An 18,040-nucleotide genomic window follows, 5' to 3' on the forward strand; every position below is an offset into this window, starting at 1 on the left:
ATATATATATATACATATATATATATATATATCCTTCTACCCTTTTACTTTTCCTTTCTTATTCACTCCTTCTCTCCCCCCTAAACTTTTTTGCTGATAATCTGATTTAGGATTCCAGAACACTGACCCTAAGTTATAGCACTGACAACTCCTCCTTTTCCTTCTTTTTGGTCTGATCATTGCCCATTTCACCATCTGAGTCAACCCAACCCGATACCTTTTATCCAGATCTTGCTAGCTCTTGATACCTGTTTTTAGTTTGGCTTACCTTGATTTCTCCTTTTTCTGACAACCACATGTACACCTGAGTCTTGCTTGATAGCTGCCATTTCAATGTACTGAAAATTACTCTTCAGAATCTTGTCCTGACCAACAGTTGAAATGAGCCCTCTTGGTCATGGAAGATGCTGTCATATTTCAATCCAGTAACTTTCTAATCCTCTCTTAACATGGGACTCAATTCTTTTAAAGGGTCTTAAATAATAGTCATTGGATTTAATTCTGGGACTAGTCTCAAATTTATTTTTAATAATTAAAATAATTAATAAAGTACTTAGAAAGCAGTTCGTGTGCTGTATGAATGAATGATTATTCACGTCTTGGCCATGTTGGTGTTCCTCTGGCATTTCATTTACATAGTTAAAAATATAAAAATAAAAGCAGCACTAATTACTATCATTTTTATATCAAAAAATTTTTGGAGAACAGAACCAAGTTACTACATTAATTCTATAAAATCTTGCAATTTCCAAGGTTGAACACTGGTCAATTTTAGCCAAGCATCTTAGTTTTCCAGGTCTTATGGTGATGTGAGTCTATGTGAAAAAAGTAAATCTTGCCAGGCAACTGAATTTGTCGTCAATAAAAACATGTAGGAAACATTTGAAATAGGTTTTCATTATATTTTTATGATTTAAAAAATTACACACAATAGTTTAAAAACTGCAAACAATCTCCTAGTTTTGAAGAATTCGGTGGCCTGAGGTTTTATACATAAATATTCTAGATATTCTGCTGAGTTCAGAGCCATTAGATTTGAATGTTTAAGTTTACAAAACTCGAAAAACAAAGAACATACATCTACACATGAAAGGATATTTCCCATGTTGGAACCTAGGACTGTTAACTTTCTAGTAGAATGGAACATTTCTTCCCAAACAGCAAATTGGAGACATCATAAATCAAGTATATACTACATTGACTTGTTTGACTTTTCTTAAATATTTAAACCGGGCACAACATATTTGTTAGAGTCTCAAATCCTAAAACTTGAATAGAAAGGGCCTGCGTAAACTACTTTCAAATGAATCCATTTTCTAACTCCTACCTGAGGTAAATTGGTAAAATAAAGTAGGTGGGTATCATTTAAACAATGCAGAATTCTGAGAACTTGTGGTGTAGTAGAAGTAGTGCCAAATTAAAAGTCACAAAGCCTGAATCCTAGTCCTGGTATTACTACTTACTAGCCAAAGCAAGTATTGTAACTACTCCGTCTCTGCTTTCCTCTCCTCCCCTCCCCTCCCCTCCCCTCCCCCCCTCCCCTTCCTTTCTTTTTCTTTTTGAGAGAGAGCATGTGCAGGGGAGGGTGGGGCAGAGGGAGAGGCAGAGAGAGAATCATCAAGCTGACTCCCAGCTGAGCACAGAGCCCAACGTGGGGCTTGATCCTACAACCCTGAGATCATGACCTGAGCCGAAATCAGAAGTCAGATGCTTAACCAACTGGGCCACCCAGGTGCCCCTCCACTTTCAAATTTACAAAACAAAGGGGTCAAATTAGATTTTTAAGACTCTTTCTAGAGCTTAGATCCCACAAAAGTCAATGAAGGAACTTGCACAAGTCATAAAGTATTAATTATAGCTCCATTTATTCAGTGCTTACTTCAGGCCAAGCACAAAATTCTACATACTTATACCCAAGAATTAATTTTCATAACAATCTATGAGGTACTAATTTCATTCCTATTTCACAGCTGAGGAAACTGAGGCATAGAGAAGTTTAGGAACTTGCCTAACATTTGCACAACTAGTAAAGTATCAAAATTGGAATTTTAACTCAGAATTCTGGCTCTAGATCCCCGACAACCATCATTAATTGCAAGCAGAGGAGATAGATTATTTCTAAAGAGGATGAGTAAAGGAGATAGTATATAGGCTGTATCTTACAGGAGGTATCTTTAACAGGCAGATATAGATAACTGGTGAGAAAATGGAGTGAGTAAAAGCAAAAAAGATTGGAAAATATAAGGTAATCATCTGGAATAGTAAGTAGTAAGGTTTGACTAATGTGCTGCCTAGTAATAATCTTGCAGCTCACTAGACTGATCTGGAGATGTTAAAGGAGATAGATTTATAGGCACTTTCTTTGGGGATTCTGACTCAGTAAGTGGGCCTACTGCCTGGGTACATCTTTCCGACAAGCTCTTCACATGACTCTGATGTGCCACAAGGTATGAGGACCAGTGTGGTACAAAACCCAAGAGACTAACATGGAAAAGGGCTGTAAATTTAAGTTGGACCCACATCATGATGTTAAACTAAGATATTTGGACTTAGTTAATAAGATCTCACTGAAGTTTTTTGCTTTGTTTTAACTAAAATTTTATGTTTTTAGAATATGTAATGTATACATGTAGTAGAAAATTCAAGAGGCCACCAAAGGGAATTCAATCTCCTTTCCACCTTTGACCCCTTAAGTGCCAATCCCTCTAATCATTCAAGATTTTTAAGAAGAGAAATCAAATCACAAGAGCGGTGTATTGGGAAAATGAACCAGATAGAAATACTCAGGTGAACAATATTGGAGGTAAGCATGACCTCAGTCACTGGTAATAGTGGGAATGAGGAGGAAAGGATGAATGCAAATTTTGGTGTTAGTAGGGCCTAGAACATAGCAGGCACTTCAAATTATAACCTAAATGGATCCTCAATGATACGAGTCAAGAATGACCAAATGACTCCAAGGTTTAGAGGCAGGATGACTGAGAACTGAAAAGTGCCACTAACATTGTTGAAACAAAAAAAGTTCAAGAATGGAGAGGGAACATGACATAGGTAGTTCTGAATCTGTTGAGTTGAAAATGATCATAGGCCGTGCAAGTGGAAACTTCTATCAGGTGTTTGGAAATATGATTTGGTGCTAGGAAAAGAAGTTGGGAAGTTGGGGTATAATTTTAAGAATTTTCTTTTCAATAGAAATGAGAATGATGAAATAACTAAGGAGCACAATGTAGAAGATGATTAAGAGCAGAAAATTCAGAACTATCTGCATTAGGGAAGCAAAGACAAGTGAAACCAGGAGAGTCAAACGTCATGGAAACTCAGGGAGGAGACATAAAGAAGATAGGAGTAATTAGGAAAAGAGGTCAAGGAGAATGAAGAATGAAAAAAAGTTTCAGATTCTGTAATCAGAAAGCAGTCTGGGATGGTGGGGGGATGGGGAGGGGAAAAATCAGATAGCCAGGAAATAAGAAATGAGTAGGTGGTGAGGAAGTAAATATAGCAAGTGTCTTCTTTCTTGAGAAGTCTGATAGTGAGAGATGGCAAGAGATGGAACAACATACATATGGGCAAAAAATGTAATATGAATGTGCACCGTAGAGCTGGCAACTCTGTCGCCTTCCTACTGGGAGAAGCAGTGTCAGGTTTTCAAGTAGAGGTGAGATATGAATACATTTGGAGGGAGAGGACAAGGAGGCAAGAGGAAGAAAGAGAAGAAAAGTACAAGATAGCTGACAATTGAGCCTGATCTGATATGGGAAAGAAATGACACCTATGTTACAACTGGATTTAGAAAGGAAAGGAGGAAGGTGTTCCTCCTGACCCATAAAGGGAGGGATGATTTAAGATACACTGATGTGAAGGGAGAGTATATGGTGTGACTGATAGCCTCTATTTTCTCAGGAAAGTAGGTGCTCTACTTGTCCCTCTTCAACAGAGAAATATTGCCTAGATGAGAAACCCAAAAACCTGGACACTGGACCAATTTAAAAATAGCTAGCTTTCCCACCTGTTTCAAGGGTTTTTTAAAATTCTAGTTAGCTAACATATATGGTAAAATTGGTTTCAGGCGTAGAATTTAGTGATTCATCGTTTACATATAACGCCCAGTGCTCATCACAAGTGCCCTCCTTAATACCCATCATCCATTTTGGCTAGCTTTTTTATTGAGCACATACTTTATGGTAGATACTTTATTTAATCTTTCTAACAATGCTAAGGAGTAGGTACTATTATTCTTTCCATTTAAAAAATTTATGCCTTCCTAACCTACTCGTTATCCCTGATAACCCATTTTAAAATTTTCTATCTCTATCATAGGTAATGAGAAAGTGAAAAATCAGTTACTGGCATTCTAATCAAATGTTTGAATTATTTGCAAGGGATACCCCCGAGAGGCAGGTGATTTGTCCTCAGAGCTCAAGTTTATTTTAGAATCCTTTACTATGAGTAGGCAGCATGATGTCCCCACCCCCAGAGATATCCACATCCTAATCCCTGTAACCTATGAATATGTCAGATTACATGGCAAAGAGACATTAAGGTTACAGATAGAATTAAGGTTGCTAATCAGCTGATGAGAAGATTATCCTGGATTATCAGAGTGGGCCCAATGTAATCACAAGTTTCTAATAAGTAAAAGAGGGAAGTGAGAGACAGAATCATAGAGATGGCAGCATGAGAAAGACTCAACCAAGCGCTGCTGGCTTTGAAGACGGAGGAAAAGGGCCATCAACCAAGGAATGTGGTTGGCCTCTAGAAGATGAAAAATGTAAGGAAATGGACTCTTCCCTGGAGCCGACAACCCCTTGATTTTAGTCCCATGTGATGTGTATTAGACTTTTGGCCTATAGGACTGTCAGATAATAAATATGTGTTAAGTAACTAAATTTGTGGTAATTTGTCATAGCAGCAATAGGAGATTGCATGTACCTTTCCTGCTGCTATGTCTGCCCTTTCTCTTCGGATCCCAGGTACTCTTCCCCTACTCTCAAATGGGATTTGATATTTACATCTTAGTGTCTGTTGATTTACCACTTACATCTTAAGTCCTTTATCTAATAGATTTTTTTAAAGATTTTATTTATTTATTTGACAGAGATAGAGACAGCCAGCGAGAGAGGGAACACAAGCAGGGGGAGTGGGAGAGGAAGAAGCAGGCTCATAGCGGAGGAGCCTGATGTGGGGCTCGATCCCAGAACGCTATGATCATGCCCTGAGCCGAAGGCAGCCGCTTAACCTCTGTGCCACCCAGGTGCCCCATATCTAATAGATTTTATCTATGTAAAGAATGTGTACTTTGTTAAAGAAATTTAGCAACAAACAAGTAGGTGGAGTACAATGCTTTCGCGAAGGCGGATGATCACAATTTCCATTCCATTCTTGCAGCTAAAAATCTATTCATCTTGCACTGGTCAACCTTGACCACAGTGAATGGTAAGATTTTGAGTGTTTGATAATCCTTTTTTATTCTCTTCCCTTCTAATGACCCCTTTTCCCCTGAGCTAAAATGAGCTGTATTATTTACGTACAAATATTCTTTGCTAGCCTTGTCTAACCACATACAGGAAAAGGACTTGGTTGTTTTTTAAAAATCTAATTTTGTTAACTTGTTAATGTTCCTCATTAAGAAATTAATATTTACAAGAAGTGGAGATGGGCATCGTCTACTATATTGCAAGGAGGGACTTCATAATTCTGCTTATGTCAAAGGGGGAACTGAACTTACCAGATGTTTATTCTCTTACCTCTGCTAGTGTACTAAGTTATAGCCGGAAGTCGTTCGGGTTGGCCAAAATCAGGGACTGAAGAGAGTTCAGAATTTTCTCCCACTCTACAGGGATTCTAATAATTCACAAAGCTCCCCTTCTCTACCTGCACTACGTTGATATGTTTTTATTTTTTTCAGCAACTTTTCAAGTGGTGTCCTTCGCATTGGTTTCCTGCATGACACATTCCTGAGTACTATAAAGTTGGGTGGTAATCATTGTTCAAATTCGTTTTTCCTGAACGTAAAGAGGCTAATCTTTAGGCTACAAAGCCTCCCTGTGGGAGGGCTTACTCAAGCCTTACAATTTAGTAGGTTCTGAGTGTGCATAAATGGGTTCCTAGTGTACAGCGGGTCAGAAACGTTCCTCTTACTGGAAAGCCCTCGGTTCCCACTGGATGAAAATTAAAACTCTACTCTTTTAGAGGCAGGGATTTTCGCTTGTCACCAAAAGCCTTCCTTTCCTCTGTCACATCTCCAAGTGGAGACTATCGCTGTTTCTCCACGACCCTGATGCACAGAGTCCCTGGAGAGGCGGCAGTAGGCTATGAACAAGGACAGCCGGTTGGACTGCCCTAAAGGCTCAAGTCCAGAGGGTGATACCGGGTCCTCCAAACGTTTTTCAGGATGGCAGACGCTGCAGGAGCGCGGGAGTGGGGATGCTCCAGGGGTCCGCTCGGCAGCCCCGGGGATCCGCAGGATGCGCCTTTGGCCGGAAGGACCCAAAAGGTCGGGGACCTCAGCCTGAGCTGGGATTGGAGCCGCCCTAGCAGGCAGTCTAGAGAATAAGCGACCTCTCGAGGAAGAAGCCCCACGGACCGCCGTTAACTTTGTTTGCAGCTAACTAGCCTTCCGGCGCGCGCGCAGCATCCGGTTTCCGGGCCGCCCCACTGATCTTCCTCCCCCCGCAGCCCAGTTCCTCCTCCCGGCCCCGCCCCCTGCCCTGTTCCTCCTCTCCACGCTGAGGCCACGCCTTGCCCCTCCTCCCCACCACTTAGGCCCCGCCCTATGGCCTCTCATTCCCCCTCCTCCCCTCCCTCCATTCCATTTAATTGTTGGATTGTCAGCGCTGCACTCCCGCTGGCGGCCGGCAGGGGGCAGAGTTCGAGCTTGGATTTTTTCCGCCGGGCGTCCCCCGGGAGGCAGTCGCGGAGTGGGGGAGGGGAGGGCGGAGCGCGAGGACGCGGTTCAGTCGGCTGCTGCGCTACTTTTGGTCCCGGCTCGGCTGGGAGGCCGCGGCTGTCGCATCAGAGCTGACGTGTGGGCGACGTGGGGCCGCCGCCGCCGCCGGCGCCGGATTGCTGGGCGGCGGCGCCGCTCCTGAGCGGCGGTCGGGCTCGCCGTCTCCACCTCCTCCCGTCCGTAATCAGTGACGAGGTCGGCTACGTAAATCCCATCGCGGCGGGTAAGTGGCACGCCGGCCCCGGACCCAGAGACCTCGGAGCCGGCGACGCGGCGCAGGAGGCGGAGGCAGGAGGCGGAGCGGAGCCGGGTCGACGGGTCGGGGGCATCGGGGTCCCGGGGCGGGGGCGCGGGGGCTCCGGGGCCGAGGGGACGGCGGGGGAGAGCGGGAGCAGCGCGGCCGGGGGCGCTGGTCCCGGGGCCTCGAGGCGGCCGCTCAGGTCTCCTGGTCCGCTCCGGGATTTCTTCGGGTTAGTGGCAGAGCTCTCCCCAGCGGGCAGCCGGCTCCTCTGTTGTCTCAGCCCTCCCCGACTGCTTTTGAACTTGGTACACGTTGGACAAGTCTTTCGGAAAAAGCCTTATTGCTCTGATGAGTGTGGTCCTCCCTCTTTGAGAAGAAAAGGAAACGAGAAGTAAGGACGTTGGTTTTATTTACCACAGCCGGCGATTAGTAGCACCTTTGTCTCAATTTTATGTACTCCGTTTAGATAGAAATCCGCGTTAACCCATTTCTCCGAAACATGAGTCGGGGACACCGGTGTTGAGTCACTTTAGTCCCCAGACACGACAGAGCTGATGAAATAGTGCGAAGACTTTTATAATAGCTTCGAAGAAGGAACAAAACCGTGACAGCTGATAGAAATTGCAGTTTTTCTTGTTCTTTACTTTTGATTTGTGCCTTTTTAGAACTCACCTCGCAAGGTGCCCAGAACATGTTGAATAGGGAGTAGAAACATTATTCAACGTAATTCTTTATCCTCCGCCTGTTTCACGGACACCAGATCCCTAACTTTAAAATCGCTGAGAGGTTTCCTGCACTGCACTGAGTAAAGCAGCTGTCAGCTTACGAGCAGATTTTCCGCAGTTTTGACTTAGAGGATCGGCCTGAAAGTCTGACTAAAACTGAGAGAGCCCTTTTTAACAGAACCTCTTAGCTATGTAACGTCTTAAAATTTCTTTCTTTCAAGCCTAGTTTGGCGGGCTGATGAGAGTGCAGCCAACTTCCCTGATGCACAGCGATAGAGGTCCGGTATGAAAATTGTATTAGATTACATTAATATTTCATGTTCTCTGTTTTTTTTCTTTGGGCACCATGTTTTTCTCCTAGTCTTGATCCTGGTTTTGGATAACAAGCTGCTTTCCCTTCATACTTTTTAAATCTTTGAACTTTTTTTCTCCCAAGGAAGTTAAATTGTAAACAGTGTTTTGTCCAATAAAAGCTAAGTATTAAAAAAAGTAATGTTTAAAGAACTGTTTACGATCCACATACAACTTTTAGAAAGATATTTATATGGGTTTGATCCTGAATGAGTGAACACTTAAAAGCATTGTCATCCTAAGTGTTGATAATTACACAAACATTTTTGGTGTGAATCTGTAAATAGATCAGTGTACCCAGATGCTTTCCCAATGACTTGCTGATCAACCTTGAATCATTTTGGTGAGTGTGAAGTTGTAATTACAGTGATGTTTTGTGTACATATCTTGTAAGAGTATATGAATAAATTTTCATTGAATGTATAAACACAGAGGAGCTCTTCAGTCTTTGTTTTTGCTTTGTCCTGGAAGGTTAATGAAATTTGCTTCTACTGATGAATTCAAGAAACTCTAGACTCCATAGACCACTTTAGTTTCCTACTGAGGCAAGTTATTTCATGATTAAAATGGGAAATCTTTTTTAGAATTCCATGAAAAGTAGGAAAGAGTTTCAGGTTATTAACACATATAAGGAATCCTAACTGAAACTTGACCAGTATGTACATATATTTCTGGTCTGCTTTCCCTAACTTAATATTCTCTGCAAGTTAATATTGGGCCAGAAAATTGAGCCAGGTTTATTGTTGACGTAATAGTCCATTGGAAAGCACTCAAATGTCCCGTTCCATTTAGATAGACTTTTAAAAGTAAAACTAAACAATGTAAACACTTCACAGCTGAACCACTGATATTTTGACATGCAGTCAACATTGGTCATTAAGGAAATAAGCCTGAAATGGCTGAATTCTGTTAAGTATTTCTTCTTTATTGAACTAGTAGATTCCATATGTAAAAGTCAACTCTGAGAAGAGTTATTGTACATTGAATGCAATTTTAATGTTATCAATACAGATAGATCATAAAAATTTCAGGGGAAATGTTTTTATCCATCACACACAGGTAGAAATAAACATTTTAAAACATTTTGTTAATTTCCTTTTAAAGAATAATTAAGGTTTTAAAAATACTTTCTATCATGAGAACTATATAATAAAGAGTGCACTGTAAGAGTAAATCCTTTCACTTGTGGTTTTCCTTTTTCTGATGCTTTAGGATATCCAGTAGAGAATAAGGGGGAATGAAAAGGAAAACTTAAGGATAACACTAGTGGGATTTTATCTTGATTCTACTCATGAAGACAACTAGAGTTGTCTTGGTATAATTCCGTTACAGCAAAGTTTAAAAAGTACAGTATCTATCTTGCACATCTTTTTTTTTTTTTTTTTTTTTTAATCTTGCACGTCTTTTGATTGGCTTTCCCAGGAGTGTTAGAGGAGATTGTTGGCCAGGGGTATATAAAACCGTTTTGAGGAAAAACATAGGCTAGTAAGTTATGTGGGAGTTTTGCTTAAGGACTGTTGGAATAACTGTCTCACTGGTAAAGGAGGATACTTGCCTCATAGAAAACCTTACTAGCAGCTCTTTTGTGAGGCTCTTTTGAAGTACCCAGTTCTCCCAAAGTGGGAAGCATCTTCAGGCGTATTTTCTGAACAGTAGTGATACAGCCAGACCAATTAAATATCAAAGTCACGAGAAATCCTAACAATGGAGCTCGTGTGATTCTGATAATTTGAGAATTTCCCAAAACCAGGTTTTTCAAAGTTATCTTTATAAAGCTTTTTTTTTTTTTTTAACACAGCAGACTTAAAATTAGACCATCCTAAGTCATGTCATACCGTTCTGTTCATAATCTCAAATAACCTCAAGTTTTTTCATTGATAGCACAAAAATAATTTTTTTGGTTTGAAATGTTTTAAAGTAGAATTTATATTCTAGCACTGATATGATGAAAGCTTCCAGCTCAGGTATTGGAGAAACTGAATCATACATAAAGACCTGTGACACTGTATATGGACAGTTGGAATGCTTTCACTCCTTTTAAGATTGATGGAGGTGTTAAAATTAACCTATTTAAGCATGTTTCTAGACTTAGAAAAGTAGCAGTTTTGTTCATATACACAAAATGGGACCAATCTAGGTAAGTATAATAACGTTGAAATTCATTTCTCTGAACTTTAGCTAATTCAAGTGTCTTATCTACTCTTTTCCAGATTTACTAGTTAATAGTCACTAGAGTTGTACTTTGTGTAGATAAGTGTTTTTAAATGTACTTAAAGTTCAGTAATGAAATAAAATATTGAACAGGAAAACCTAGCAATGACTCCAGTCAAGCAAATAACCCTCAGAAGATTTTAAATTTTGTTTCCTTCCATGAAGTGGTGGTGGTGGAGAAGGTGGTATTTGGAGAGGTGGAGATTGGCCATGATTATTTGAATTTTATTTTTCATTTCCTCTTTACCAGCCAATTTTGCTGTTCTTTGACTGAAATAGCCAAAAGCAGGTGCCAGGTGGGGAATGAATTTAGAAAGGGATGCTGAAATAGTTAATCCTTTGGTGATTTTATAAAGAGTTAAGATTTCTTAAGTAATAGGTATCTGAAGCAATTAAATTGGAGTGGCCTTGAATCTGTATTAGAAAGCCACCTGATTTTCTGTATGATTCATGTTTAAAATATTAAAGACATTATTTGCAAGTGTGTCAATTATTTATAAGTACTGTTCCTGGCTACTTCTGTTTTTACACAAAATTGTAAAGAATGTTATTTGAAAGTTATTATAACTTTGTTTCACAATGATTACAAAACTTTAAAAGTGGTATAATTTCCTGTCACTACTCTCCCACTTTGTTTCTCCTGTACTCATCTCCTTTGCCTAAAATGCGTAGTAAGCTTAGGCTCATTCCTAGCCAGCTTCAGGTATTTGGCTCTTTGGAATTAACTTCTCTCTAGTTTTTCACTGATGTGACTGTAAAGAACCAGCTCTATATGCACTTCCTGTTCTTCCCTTATCTTTCAAGCCTCACTCGCTATTGTTATTTAAATTATGATTAACCTGTGAAGATCTCCTACTTTCCCAAGGAACTAATACCTTGCATCATTCCAGAACCAGAGAAATAGATATACTTTTCTGTGGTCTCTCTCTTCCCGCTTCCATGACATTCTTTCCCTTTTATTTTGACTATACTAATTGCAACATGGGATTTTTTTTTGGTGGTTTTTTTGTTTTTGTTTTTTTCCCGCCTTCCTGCAAAAACTACCTCAATGCATAATTTACAATTTCTATTTTTGGGTTCTTGAAAGTAGAGAAAGAACTTAGGTTGTTTTGCAAGTGTCTTTGTAAAGAACTCTACATATTTGTCATATTTCTTCAACATTTTATAGTTCTTTCCAACTGTAATATCTAGCCCCAAAGCAGGATTTTTTAAAAAAGCAGCCTAGCCTGTCTTTATTCTCTTTCCAAAGCAGTCAACTTTATTTTCACAGAAGCAGCTCTTTTTTAATCTTTTTAATCTGTTTAATAATTTAACATGCTATTTAACAGAATTCCAAAATTACAACAGTAAGTATAACTGGCATAATCAAGCTAGGTGATAAATATGACTAACAGCTGTTAGAAACAGAAGCTCTTGGGAACACTAGAGAATGACTGTAGGCATTAGCTATACTGTAGGTTTTATAGAAGAAATGGAGAACATTGGTTCATACAGAGAGTTGGTTGGGGAGGAGGAAGTTGGCTAGGCAAGCTTTTATATTCTAGTAAAGTTGCCCAAGAAGTTTGATTCTTTTTTTTTAAGATTTTATTTATTTATTTGTCAGAGAGAGAGAATAAGCAGGGGGAGCAGCAGACAGAGGGAGAGGGAGAAGCAGGCTCCCTGCTGAGCAAGGAGCCCCATGCAGGGCTTGATCCCAGGACCCTGGGATCATGACCTGAGCCTGAAGGCAGACGCTTAACCAACTGAGCCACCCAGGTGTCCCTACTCGATGTATTTTAAGTACCTATTATAGAGAGATATATATTAAGGGATACTTGATAGCAATGAAATTAATTGTATCTGTATGCCAGAGGGTGAATAGAATAACACACAATGAAGAATAAGGTGAATGCCACATGTGATTTTGGTAATCAAACCTAATATATGATAGAAAATTTTTACCAGTATGATAAATGGCTTTTCTCCAGATACAGCACAGAAATTCACATATAGGCAAAAGAATTTTGACCTCATTTTCCTCTCTTAGTACAAGCTCTTATTTGCCTATAATAAACTAATCTAGGATATGCCTTTCCACTCTAAAAGAGAGAGTTTCCTTAACAGATAGGACTTAAAAGAGATGTTTTTATAGAAAATTGGTGGTATCCAGGACATTACATTAGTATCCTTTGTGATTTTAGGCATAAGGAGATCAGCTTAAAAATTAAAACCTCAGACTGTATTATGAAATATGATGAATTCAAGGGGTATGTTTTAGGCTAAATAGAATATCATAATAAGCTCAGTATGAGAGCATATCAGGACATTTGAGCTCTTAACCATTCAGGTGTTTGTGTATGTGGGAGTGGGGGACCCTAAGTCAGTCCTTATCTGCCAAAGAGTAGCATGTTCTAGGACATTAAAACCAGATTTGGGATGAGATCAATAGTATAAAAAGCAGTTGAGTTTTTCAAAGTATGCACAGTTTATACTTTAGTAAAATGTCATCTCTTGCTTTACAAATCTATACAAGGTAATTTTGAACCTGGAAAAGTAATGTAATGGAGAGGATTGGTATACCTCAAAATTACAATAAACTTTATTAAGCCTCTACCAAGTACCTCAAACTGTAGTGCTCAGAACTTTGCTATTTATTAAGGCAAGGAGTCTATTGGTGGATTTTGAATACGGAAATAAATAGCATGTTTGGATTTGCATTTCGAATAGAGTGTTGTGGTCTAGTGGAGTAGATTAAGAGGGGTTGAGAGAGGGTTGAGTGAGGTGAAGTTATTACAGGGAGAGACACATTGCTTTATAGGAAGGTAGTTATTATTTTAATCATGTCAAATAATGAGTTTCAGAACTAAAGCAGTGTCAGAGATGATGGAGAGAATGGAGGAGAGTCAAAAGACAGAAGATAAAATTATTGAGGCTGAGTTAGGTAATGGTCCTTGCTTATATATTCCAAGCACAGTTAGACATTTTATGTTTATTACATTTTCTCCTCACAAAAAGATCTACATTTGACAGGAAATAATGCTTGGAAAATTTTATAATTGTCTGAGATCATGTAGCTAATAAGCAATAGAACTCAGGGCAGGGTAATACCCAGATCAGCTTCAATGCCAGTGCTTTTTATACCGCACACTATTGCTACCACTAGACCACATTGCCTCCTCAGGAATTGAGGACATGGAAGTGGGTAATGAAGGGAGAGGAGAACTCCCAGATGGGGTGGCTGAGTTGGTGTTGATGTCACTCACTGAGATAAGAGTACAGCAAGAGGAGAGATGGAGAGTGAGGGCTTTGAGATTAGATTTGAACATTTGGGGCTTGAGGATCTGTGAGGAAACCATTAAGAGATATCTAATAGGCAGATGCTTGTGGGCTGGAGCCCAGGAGAGAGAAGTCTAGACTGCAGATGAAATCTGAGACTGATCAAGTGAGGACGAAGTAACCTAGGGAGCCAGCGTGGGGAGATTTTTGTGACGGGAAGCCTGGGAATACCAGCCTTTAAGAAGTGGGCAAAGAAGACTGAGGACAAAGGACTGGATAATTTGAAAGAAAAGCATGAACAAGGTGTTCCAAAGAGTTCAAGCAGCAGAAAATTTAGGGAGTAGGAAATGCTGTAGGTATGTAAGGTAGGTAGGGACTAGAAAGCATTCTTTTAGATTTGGCAAGCAGGCAGTCAATTGTGATGACTTCTTAGAGAGTATATGGGTTGCAGTCATTCTTTGATAAGCCTGAGTCAGAATCAGTTTTGTCTGATGGTCGTTATTCTGGTATGAGACTAGTTGCTTTCCCTTTTGACATCTTGTTGTTGTGGCTGGAAGCTGGTACTTTCTTCAATGCTGATTGCCTCTGAGAAGAGCAAGTGGGTAGCTGTTCCTGGACTTTGGTGCATACCTTTTGCTACTTTTTGAATTCTGGACCGTAAGAATTATTACTCATTCAAAAATTAAACAGAGAAAATGGTATTTCCAATAGAAATATAGAAATTAGCAGTTACTACTCTTTTTATGTGGAGCCATGATCATCATTATTCAAAAAATATTATCAATGTTCTTTGTTTAAATATCTGTCTCCTTCATTAAATGGCAATCTCCTGGAGAGTGGGGACATTTTATTATGTCTCTTCCTGCTGGTCCCTGCCCTCTAGGCTATGCAATTTTTATGGAAGATTAGATGTCCCAATGTAAAACACCAGTAGAATATAACAGAATAAGGTTTAATCCAAAGGAATGGCACCATGCTTGCTTTTTGTTCATGTTGTAGGTAGCCTGGTTCAAGTGTCCTACCATCTCCTGTTGTCCCTATGTTGGGAGATAGGGGACAGATGGTAGCAATAACCATTGTCCTAGAGCCCTTAAGCAAACCTGCTGGCTCAGTTTTAAAATGACTAGGGTGGTAAGACACGATTTTAGAGGGGCCACTTAGGAGGAAACCCTGAAAGCAGTATGTCTGTGGCTAAGTACCACCACTGCTGGCAAAGATGCTTAGAAGACACTTAGGGCTGCGCACATTTGTCCTTTCCATCTCTACAGTAAATTAAGGGCTCCCAGTTCCTTTGTCTTTTTTCTTTGCCAATTTTACTTCATTCAGTTTGTCAAATATATATTTTAAACAGATTTTAGTAAAAAAAAATGGAGTTTAATTGCTAGAGTATCTAAAACAGCTTTTTATGTGGACTGTAGACTATTGGAGGAGATTTTAAAGGAACTGTTAATATTTCGTTTGGAGTTAAAATTCTTTGACCAAAGCCAATTTTGAATTTAAGATAAATAAAAAATGGTTGACAAATTTGTTGTAGTAGAATGAAATTTAAGAAAATGATAAATTCACTCCATTTATTAAGTGATTATTATTTTAAAATAGAGCTGATACTGTGAGCAGTATGTAGTGTATATTAAATGATTCAGACAGCACTGCTTTCTCTTTATTAGGAAATAACCTGATAAATATAAGTTTTTGAATTTTCTTTCCGAGAAGATAAGAAAATTGCAAAGAAGTAAGATTGAAAAAAAATACAGAGTTTTCAGCTTTCTGGTCTGTTTTTTCAGTTTTATAGAAGTTAGGGTATTCTGGGGGGTATTCTTCTGGTGTAGTTTTGAGAGATTTTATTTATTTTTTTTGGAGAGTTTTTTTTTTTAAATAAAATTTGTGATCTCCCAATTCAACTGTCATTTTCACTGCAGGATAAATAAAGAAGAAAACAGAGAAGGAACAAAGCATTGATTACAAATGTCTTAATAATGAGCAAATGTGGCAGGAAAAAATATATTAAGACAAATCTAAGGTAGGTGGATATAAGTTTTCCTGTTCTTTTGAAAGTTCTGCTTAGAGAGTTAAAAGTTAAACTAATGGATAAGTGAATGAAATATATATATAAATGTAGACATGTATACATAAATGCATATATATGTGTATATGTGTATATATGATACTAAAAAAAATATGACAAAATGTACCAAAGTGGTCAGCCATTCCACTAAAGTGTTCATCTTCTACCCTGTACCATGTGAGGCAGTGGAGGGGAGAAGTGGACATTTGCATTCAGCTTGTGTTGCATGCTGGCCTTTTCATTTAGAAAGGAGCCCATACATAAGGATATGGACAGAGTTTTTGTTTTCTTCCTTCCTTGCCTTTAAGCTATGCTTGTTCCTAATGTAAAACAGAACAATGTCCTTATCAATTTTTTATAAAAATCTGTATAGAATTTTTCAAGTTTTCTTTTGGCTACTTTCAGAGACATTCAGAGATCTAGCTTTAAAAAGAAAATAAATTTTCTAGGACTTTTTTGTAAAACTATTTATAAATAAAGACTAGAAACAACTAATAATTTTTCCTTTTGCAGCTGTATTCTATTTTTAAAATTTTACAAGGGTAAATATAGTTGCTTTGCAGTGTAGTTTGTCTTTGCAAATGGGATACAACTAAGATTTTAGAACTTTGTTAGTTCATTGAACACTTTAATTATAATTAGGAAACTGCCTTTGTCTTATCTTTCATTTAGATAGATTTGGCCTGTATGTCCCTTTCTCTTTGTTTTCTCTCATCTTTTAAGAACACTTTCCTAGGTACCAATGATGGCATTCCTTCAAAATGTTTTCCCTTTTCCTTTTTTTTTTTTTTTTAAGATTTTATTTATTTATTTGACAGAGAGAGATAGCCAGCGAGAGAGGGAATACAAGCAGGGGGAGTGGGAGAGAAAGAAGCAGGCTCTCAGCAGAGGAGCCTGATGCGGGGCTCGATCCCATAATGCCGAGATCACTCCCTGAGCCGAAGGCAGATGCCCAACGACTGAGCCACCCAGGCTCCCCTTCCCTTTTTCTTTTCATTTTTTCTTCTACTTGTATATCTTATATGTTCTTGACACATAGAGATGCCTAAATAACTTTGGTCATTGTGCCTCAGTATTTCTATAATTGTAAATATAATTTTATGAACATATTACTTCATGTTTATTTCTTAAAGGTATGTAATGGGTTGTCTTCCTACTGTGTTGTATGAACAGTACTGTACTGTTGTACTTCAGTGTTTTGAGGAGTTATTGCAGTATGATGTAGATGTTCTATTAAAGTTCTAGAAAACAGGAGGCACCTGGGTGGCACAGCAGTTAAGCGTCTGCCTTCGGCTCAGGGCGTGATCCCAGCGTTATGGGATCGAGCCCCACATCAGGCTCCTCTGCTGGGAGCCTGCTTCTTCCTCTCCCACTCCCCCTGCTTGTGTTCCCTCTCTCGCTGGCTGTCTCTGTCAAATAAATAAATAAAATCTTTATTAAAAAAAAGTTCTAGAAAATAACAGAGTAAGCAAACAAATACAGTTCTACCCCTCTAAAAGTAGTTCAACCTAGAAGTCTTTGAAAGTTGTGCTAATGCGTGGATCCTGTTATATTAAAACATAGCTATCTTAACATTTTATTAAACTGAATCCTAATATATTTAGAACATACTGGGATAGCATTTATTTTTCTGTCAAAGAAGAAAATGGTTTGCTAAATAATATAAAAAAGATTTCAGGGGAAATATTTAACCTTCATATGAAAAGAGTATTGCTACTACTGTTACTCTTTTATAACTTTAAATATGCCCTTTTTAGCAATCTTTATCTGTTTTTTAGAATTGTGGAACCAAATATTTGCCAGTATTTTGCTTGCTGTTAGTTTATAGTGCTTCATGGACTTTTTGTTTTTGTTTTAGTTTTTTATTGCTTCATCTTATATGTCTTTATTTTTAAATATTTGATAACTGATGATTCCTAATTGGTCTTTCTAAGAAGGGTTATTATTTAAGATTAAAATATTGCTCAATTAATTTATAGATTATTAACTTTAGTACGACTGTGTTTAACATTTGATATAGAAAGTGAGATTTTGGGGAACATATTCTTGGATACATCTCTTCAGTTTTAACTATAAGATACATAGTGAACAATGAAGGATTATAATGGAATTTTCTCTTATGCTTTATCAATGAATTCTGTCTGGACTAACAGGCTGATTTACAGGTGTTAGTGTTATATATATATATATATATATATATATATATCTCATTTACACTGAATTCTGAGTCCTCTATCTCCTGCTGA

The 18,040-nt window shown here is 38.6% G+C and overlaps 1 protein-coding gene across 9 annotated transcripts in view; it reads left to right on the top strand.

The window, feature by feature from the left end:
- Positions 1-6,871: 6,871 nt before the first annotated feature.
- CREM (cAMP responsive element modulator) overlaps positions 6,872-18,040 on the top strand; it is a 70,611-nt gene continuing 59,442 nt past the window's right edge. The window contains exons 1-2 of one of the 9 annotated variants that reach the window (XM_034644518.1): positions 6,872-7,169; positions 15,649-15,749. In XM_034644518.1, coding sequence (XP_034500409.1) covers positions 15,706-15,749 — 44 coding nt within the window. In that variant the 5' untranslated portion in view covers positions 6,872-7,169; positions 15,649-15,705. Of the gene's footprint in view, positions 7,170-7,279; positions 7,579-15,648; positions 15,750-18,040 lie in introns of those variants that run through there. The other 8 variants (XM_034644520.1, XM_034644516.1, XM_034644519.1 and 5 more) reach the window with 8 other exon arrangements.

Source organism: Ailuropoda melanoleuca, chromosome 15 (genome assembly GCF_002007445.2).
Source record: "Ailuropoda melanoleuca isolate Jingjing chromosome 15, ASM200744v2, whole genome shotgun sequence".
Lineage (NCBI taxonomy): Eukaryota > Metazoa > Chordata > Mammalia > Carnivora > Ursidae > Ailuropoda > Ailuropoda melanoleuca.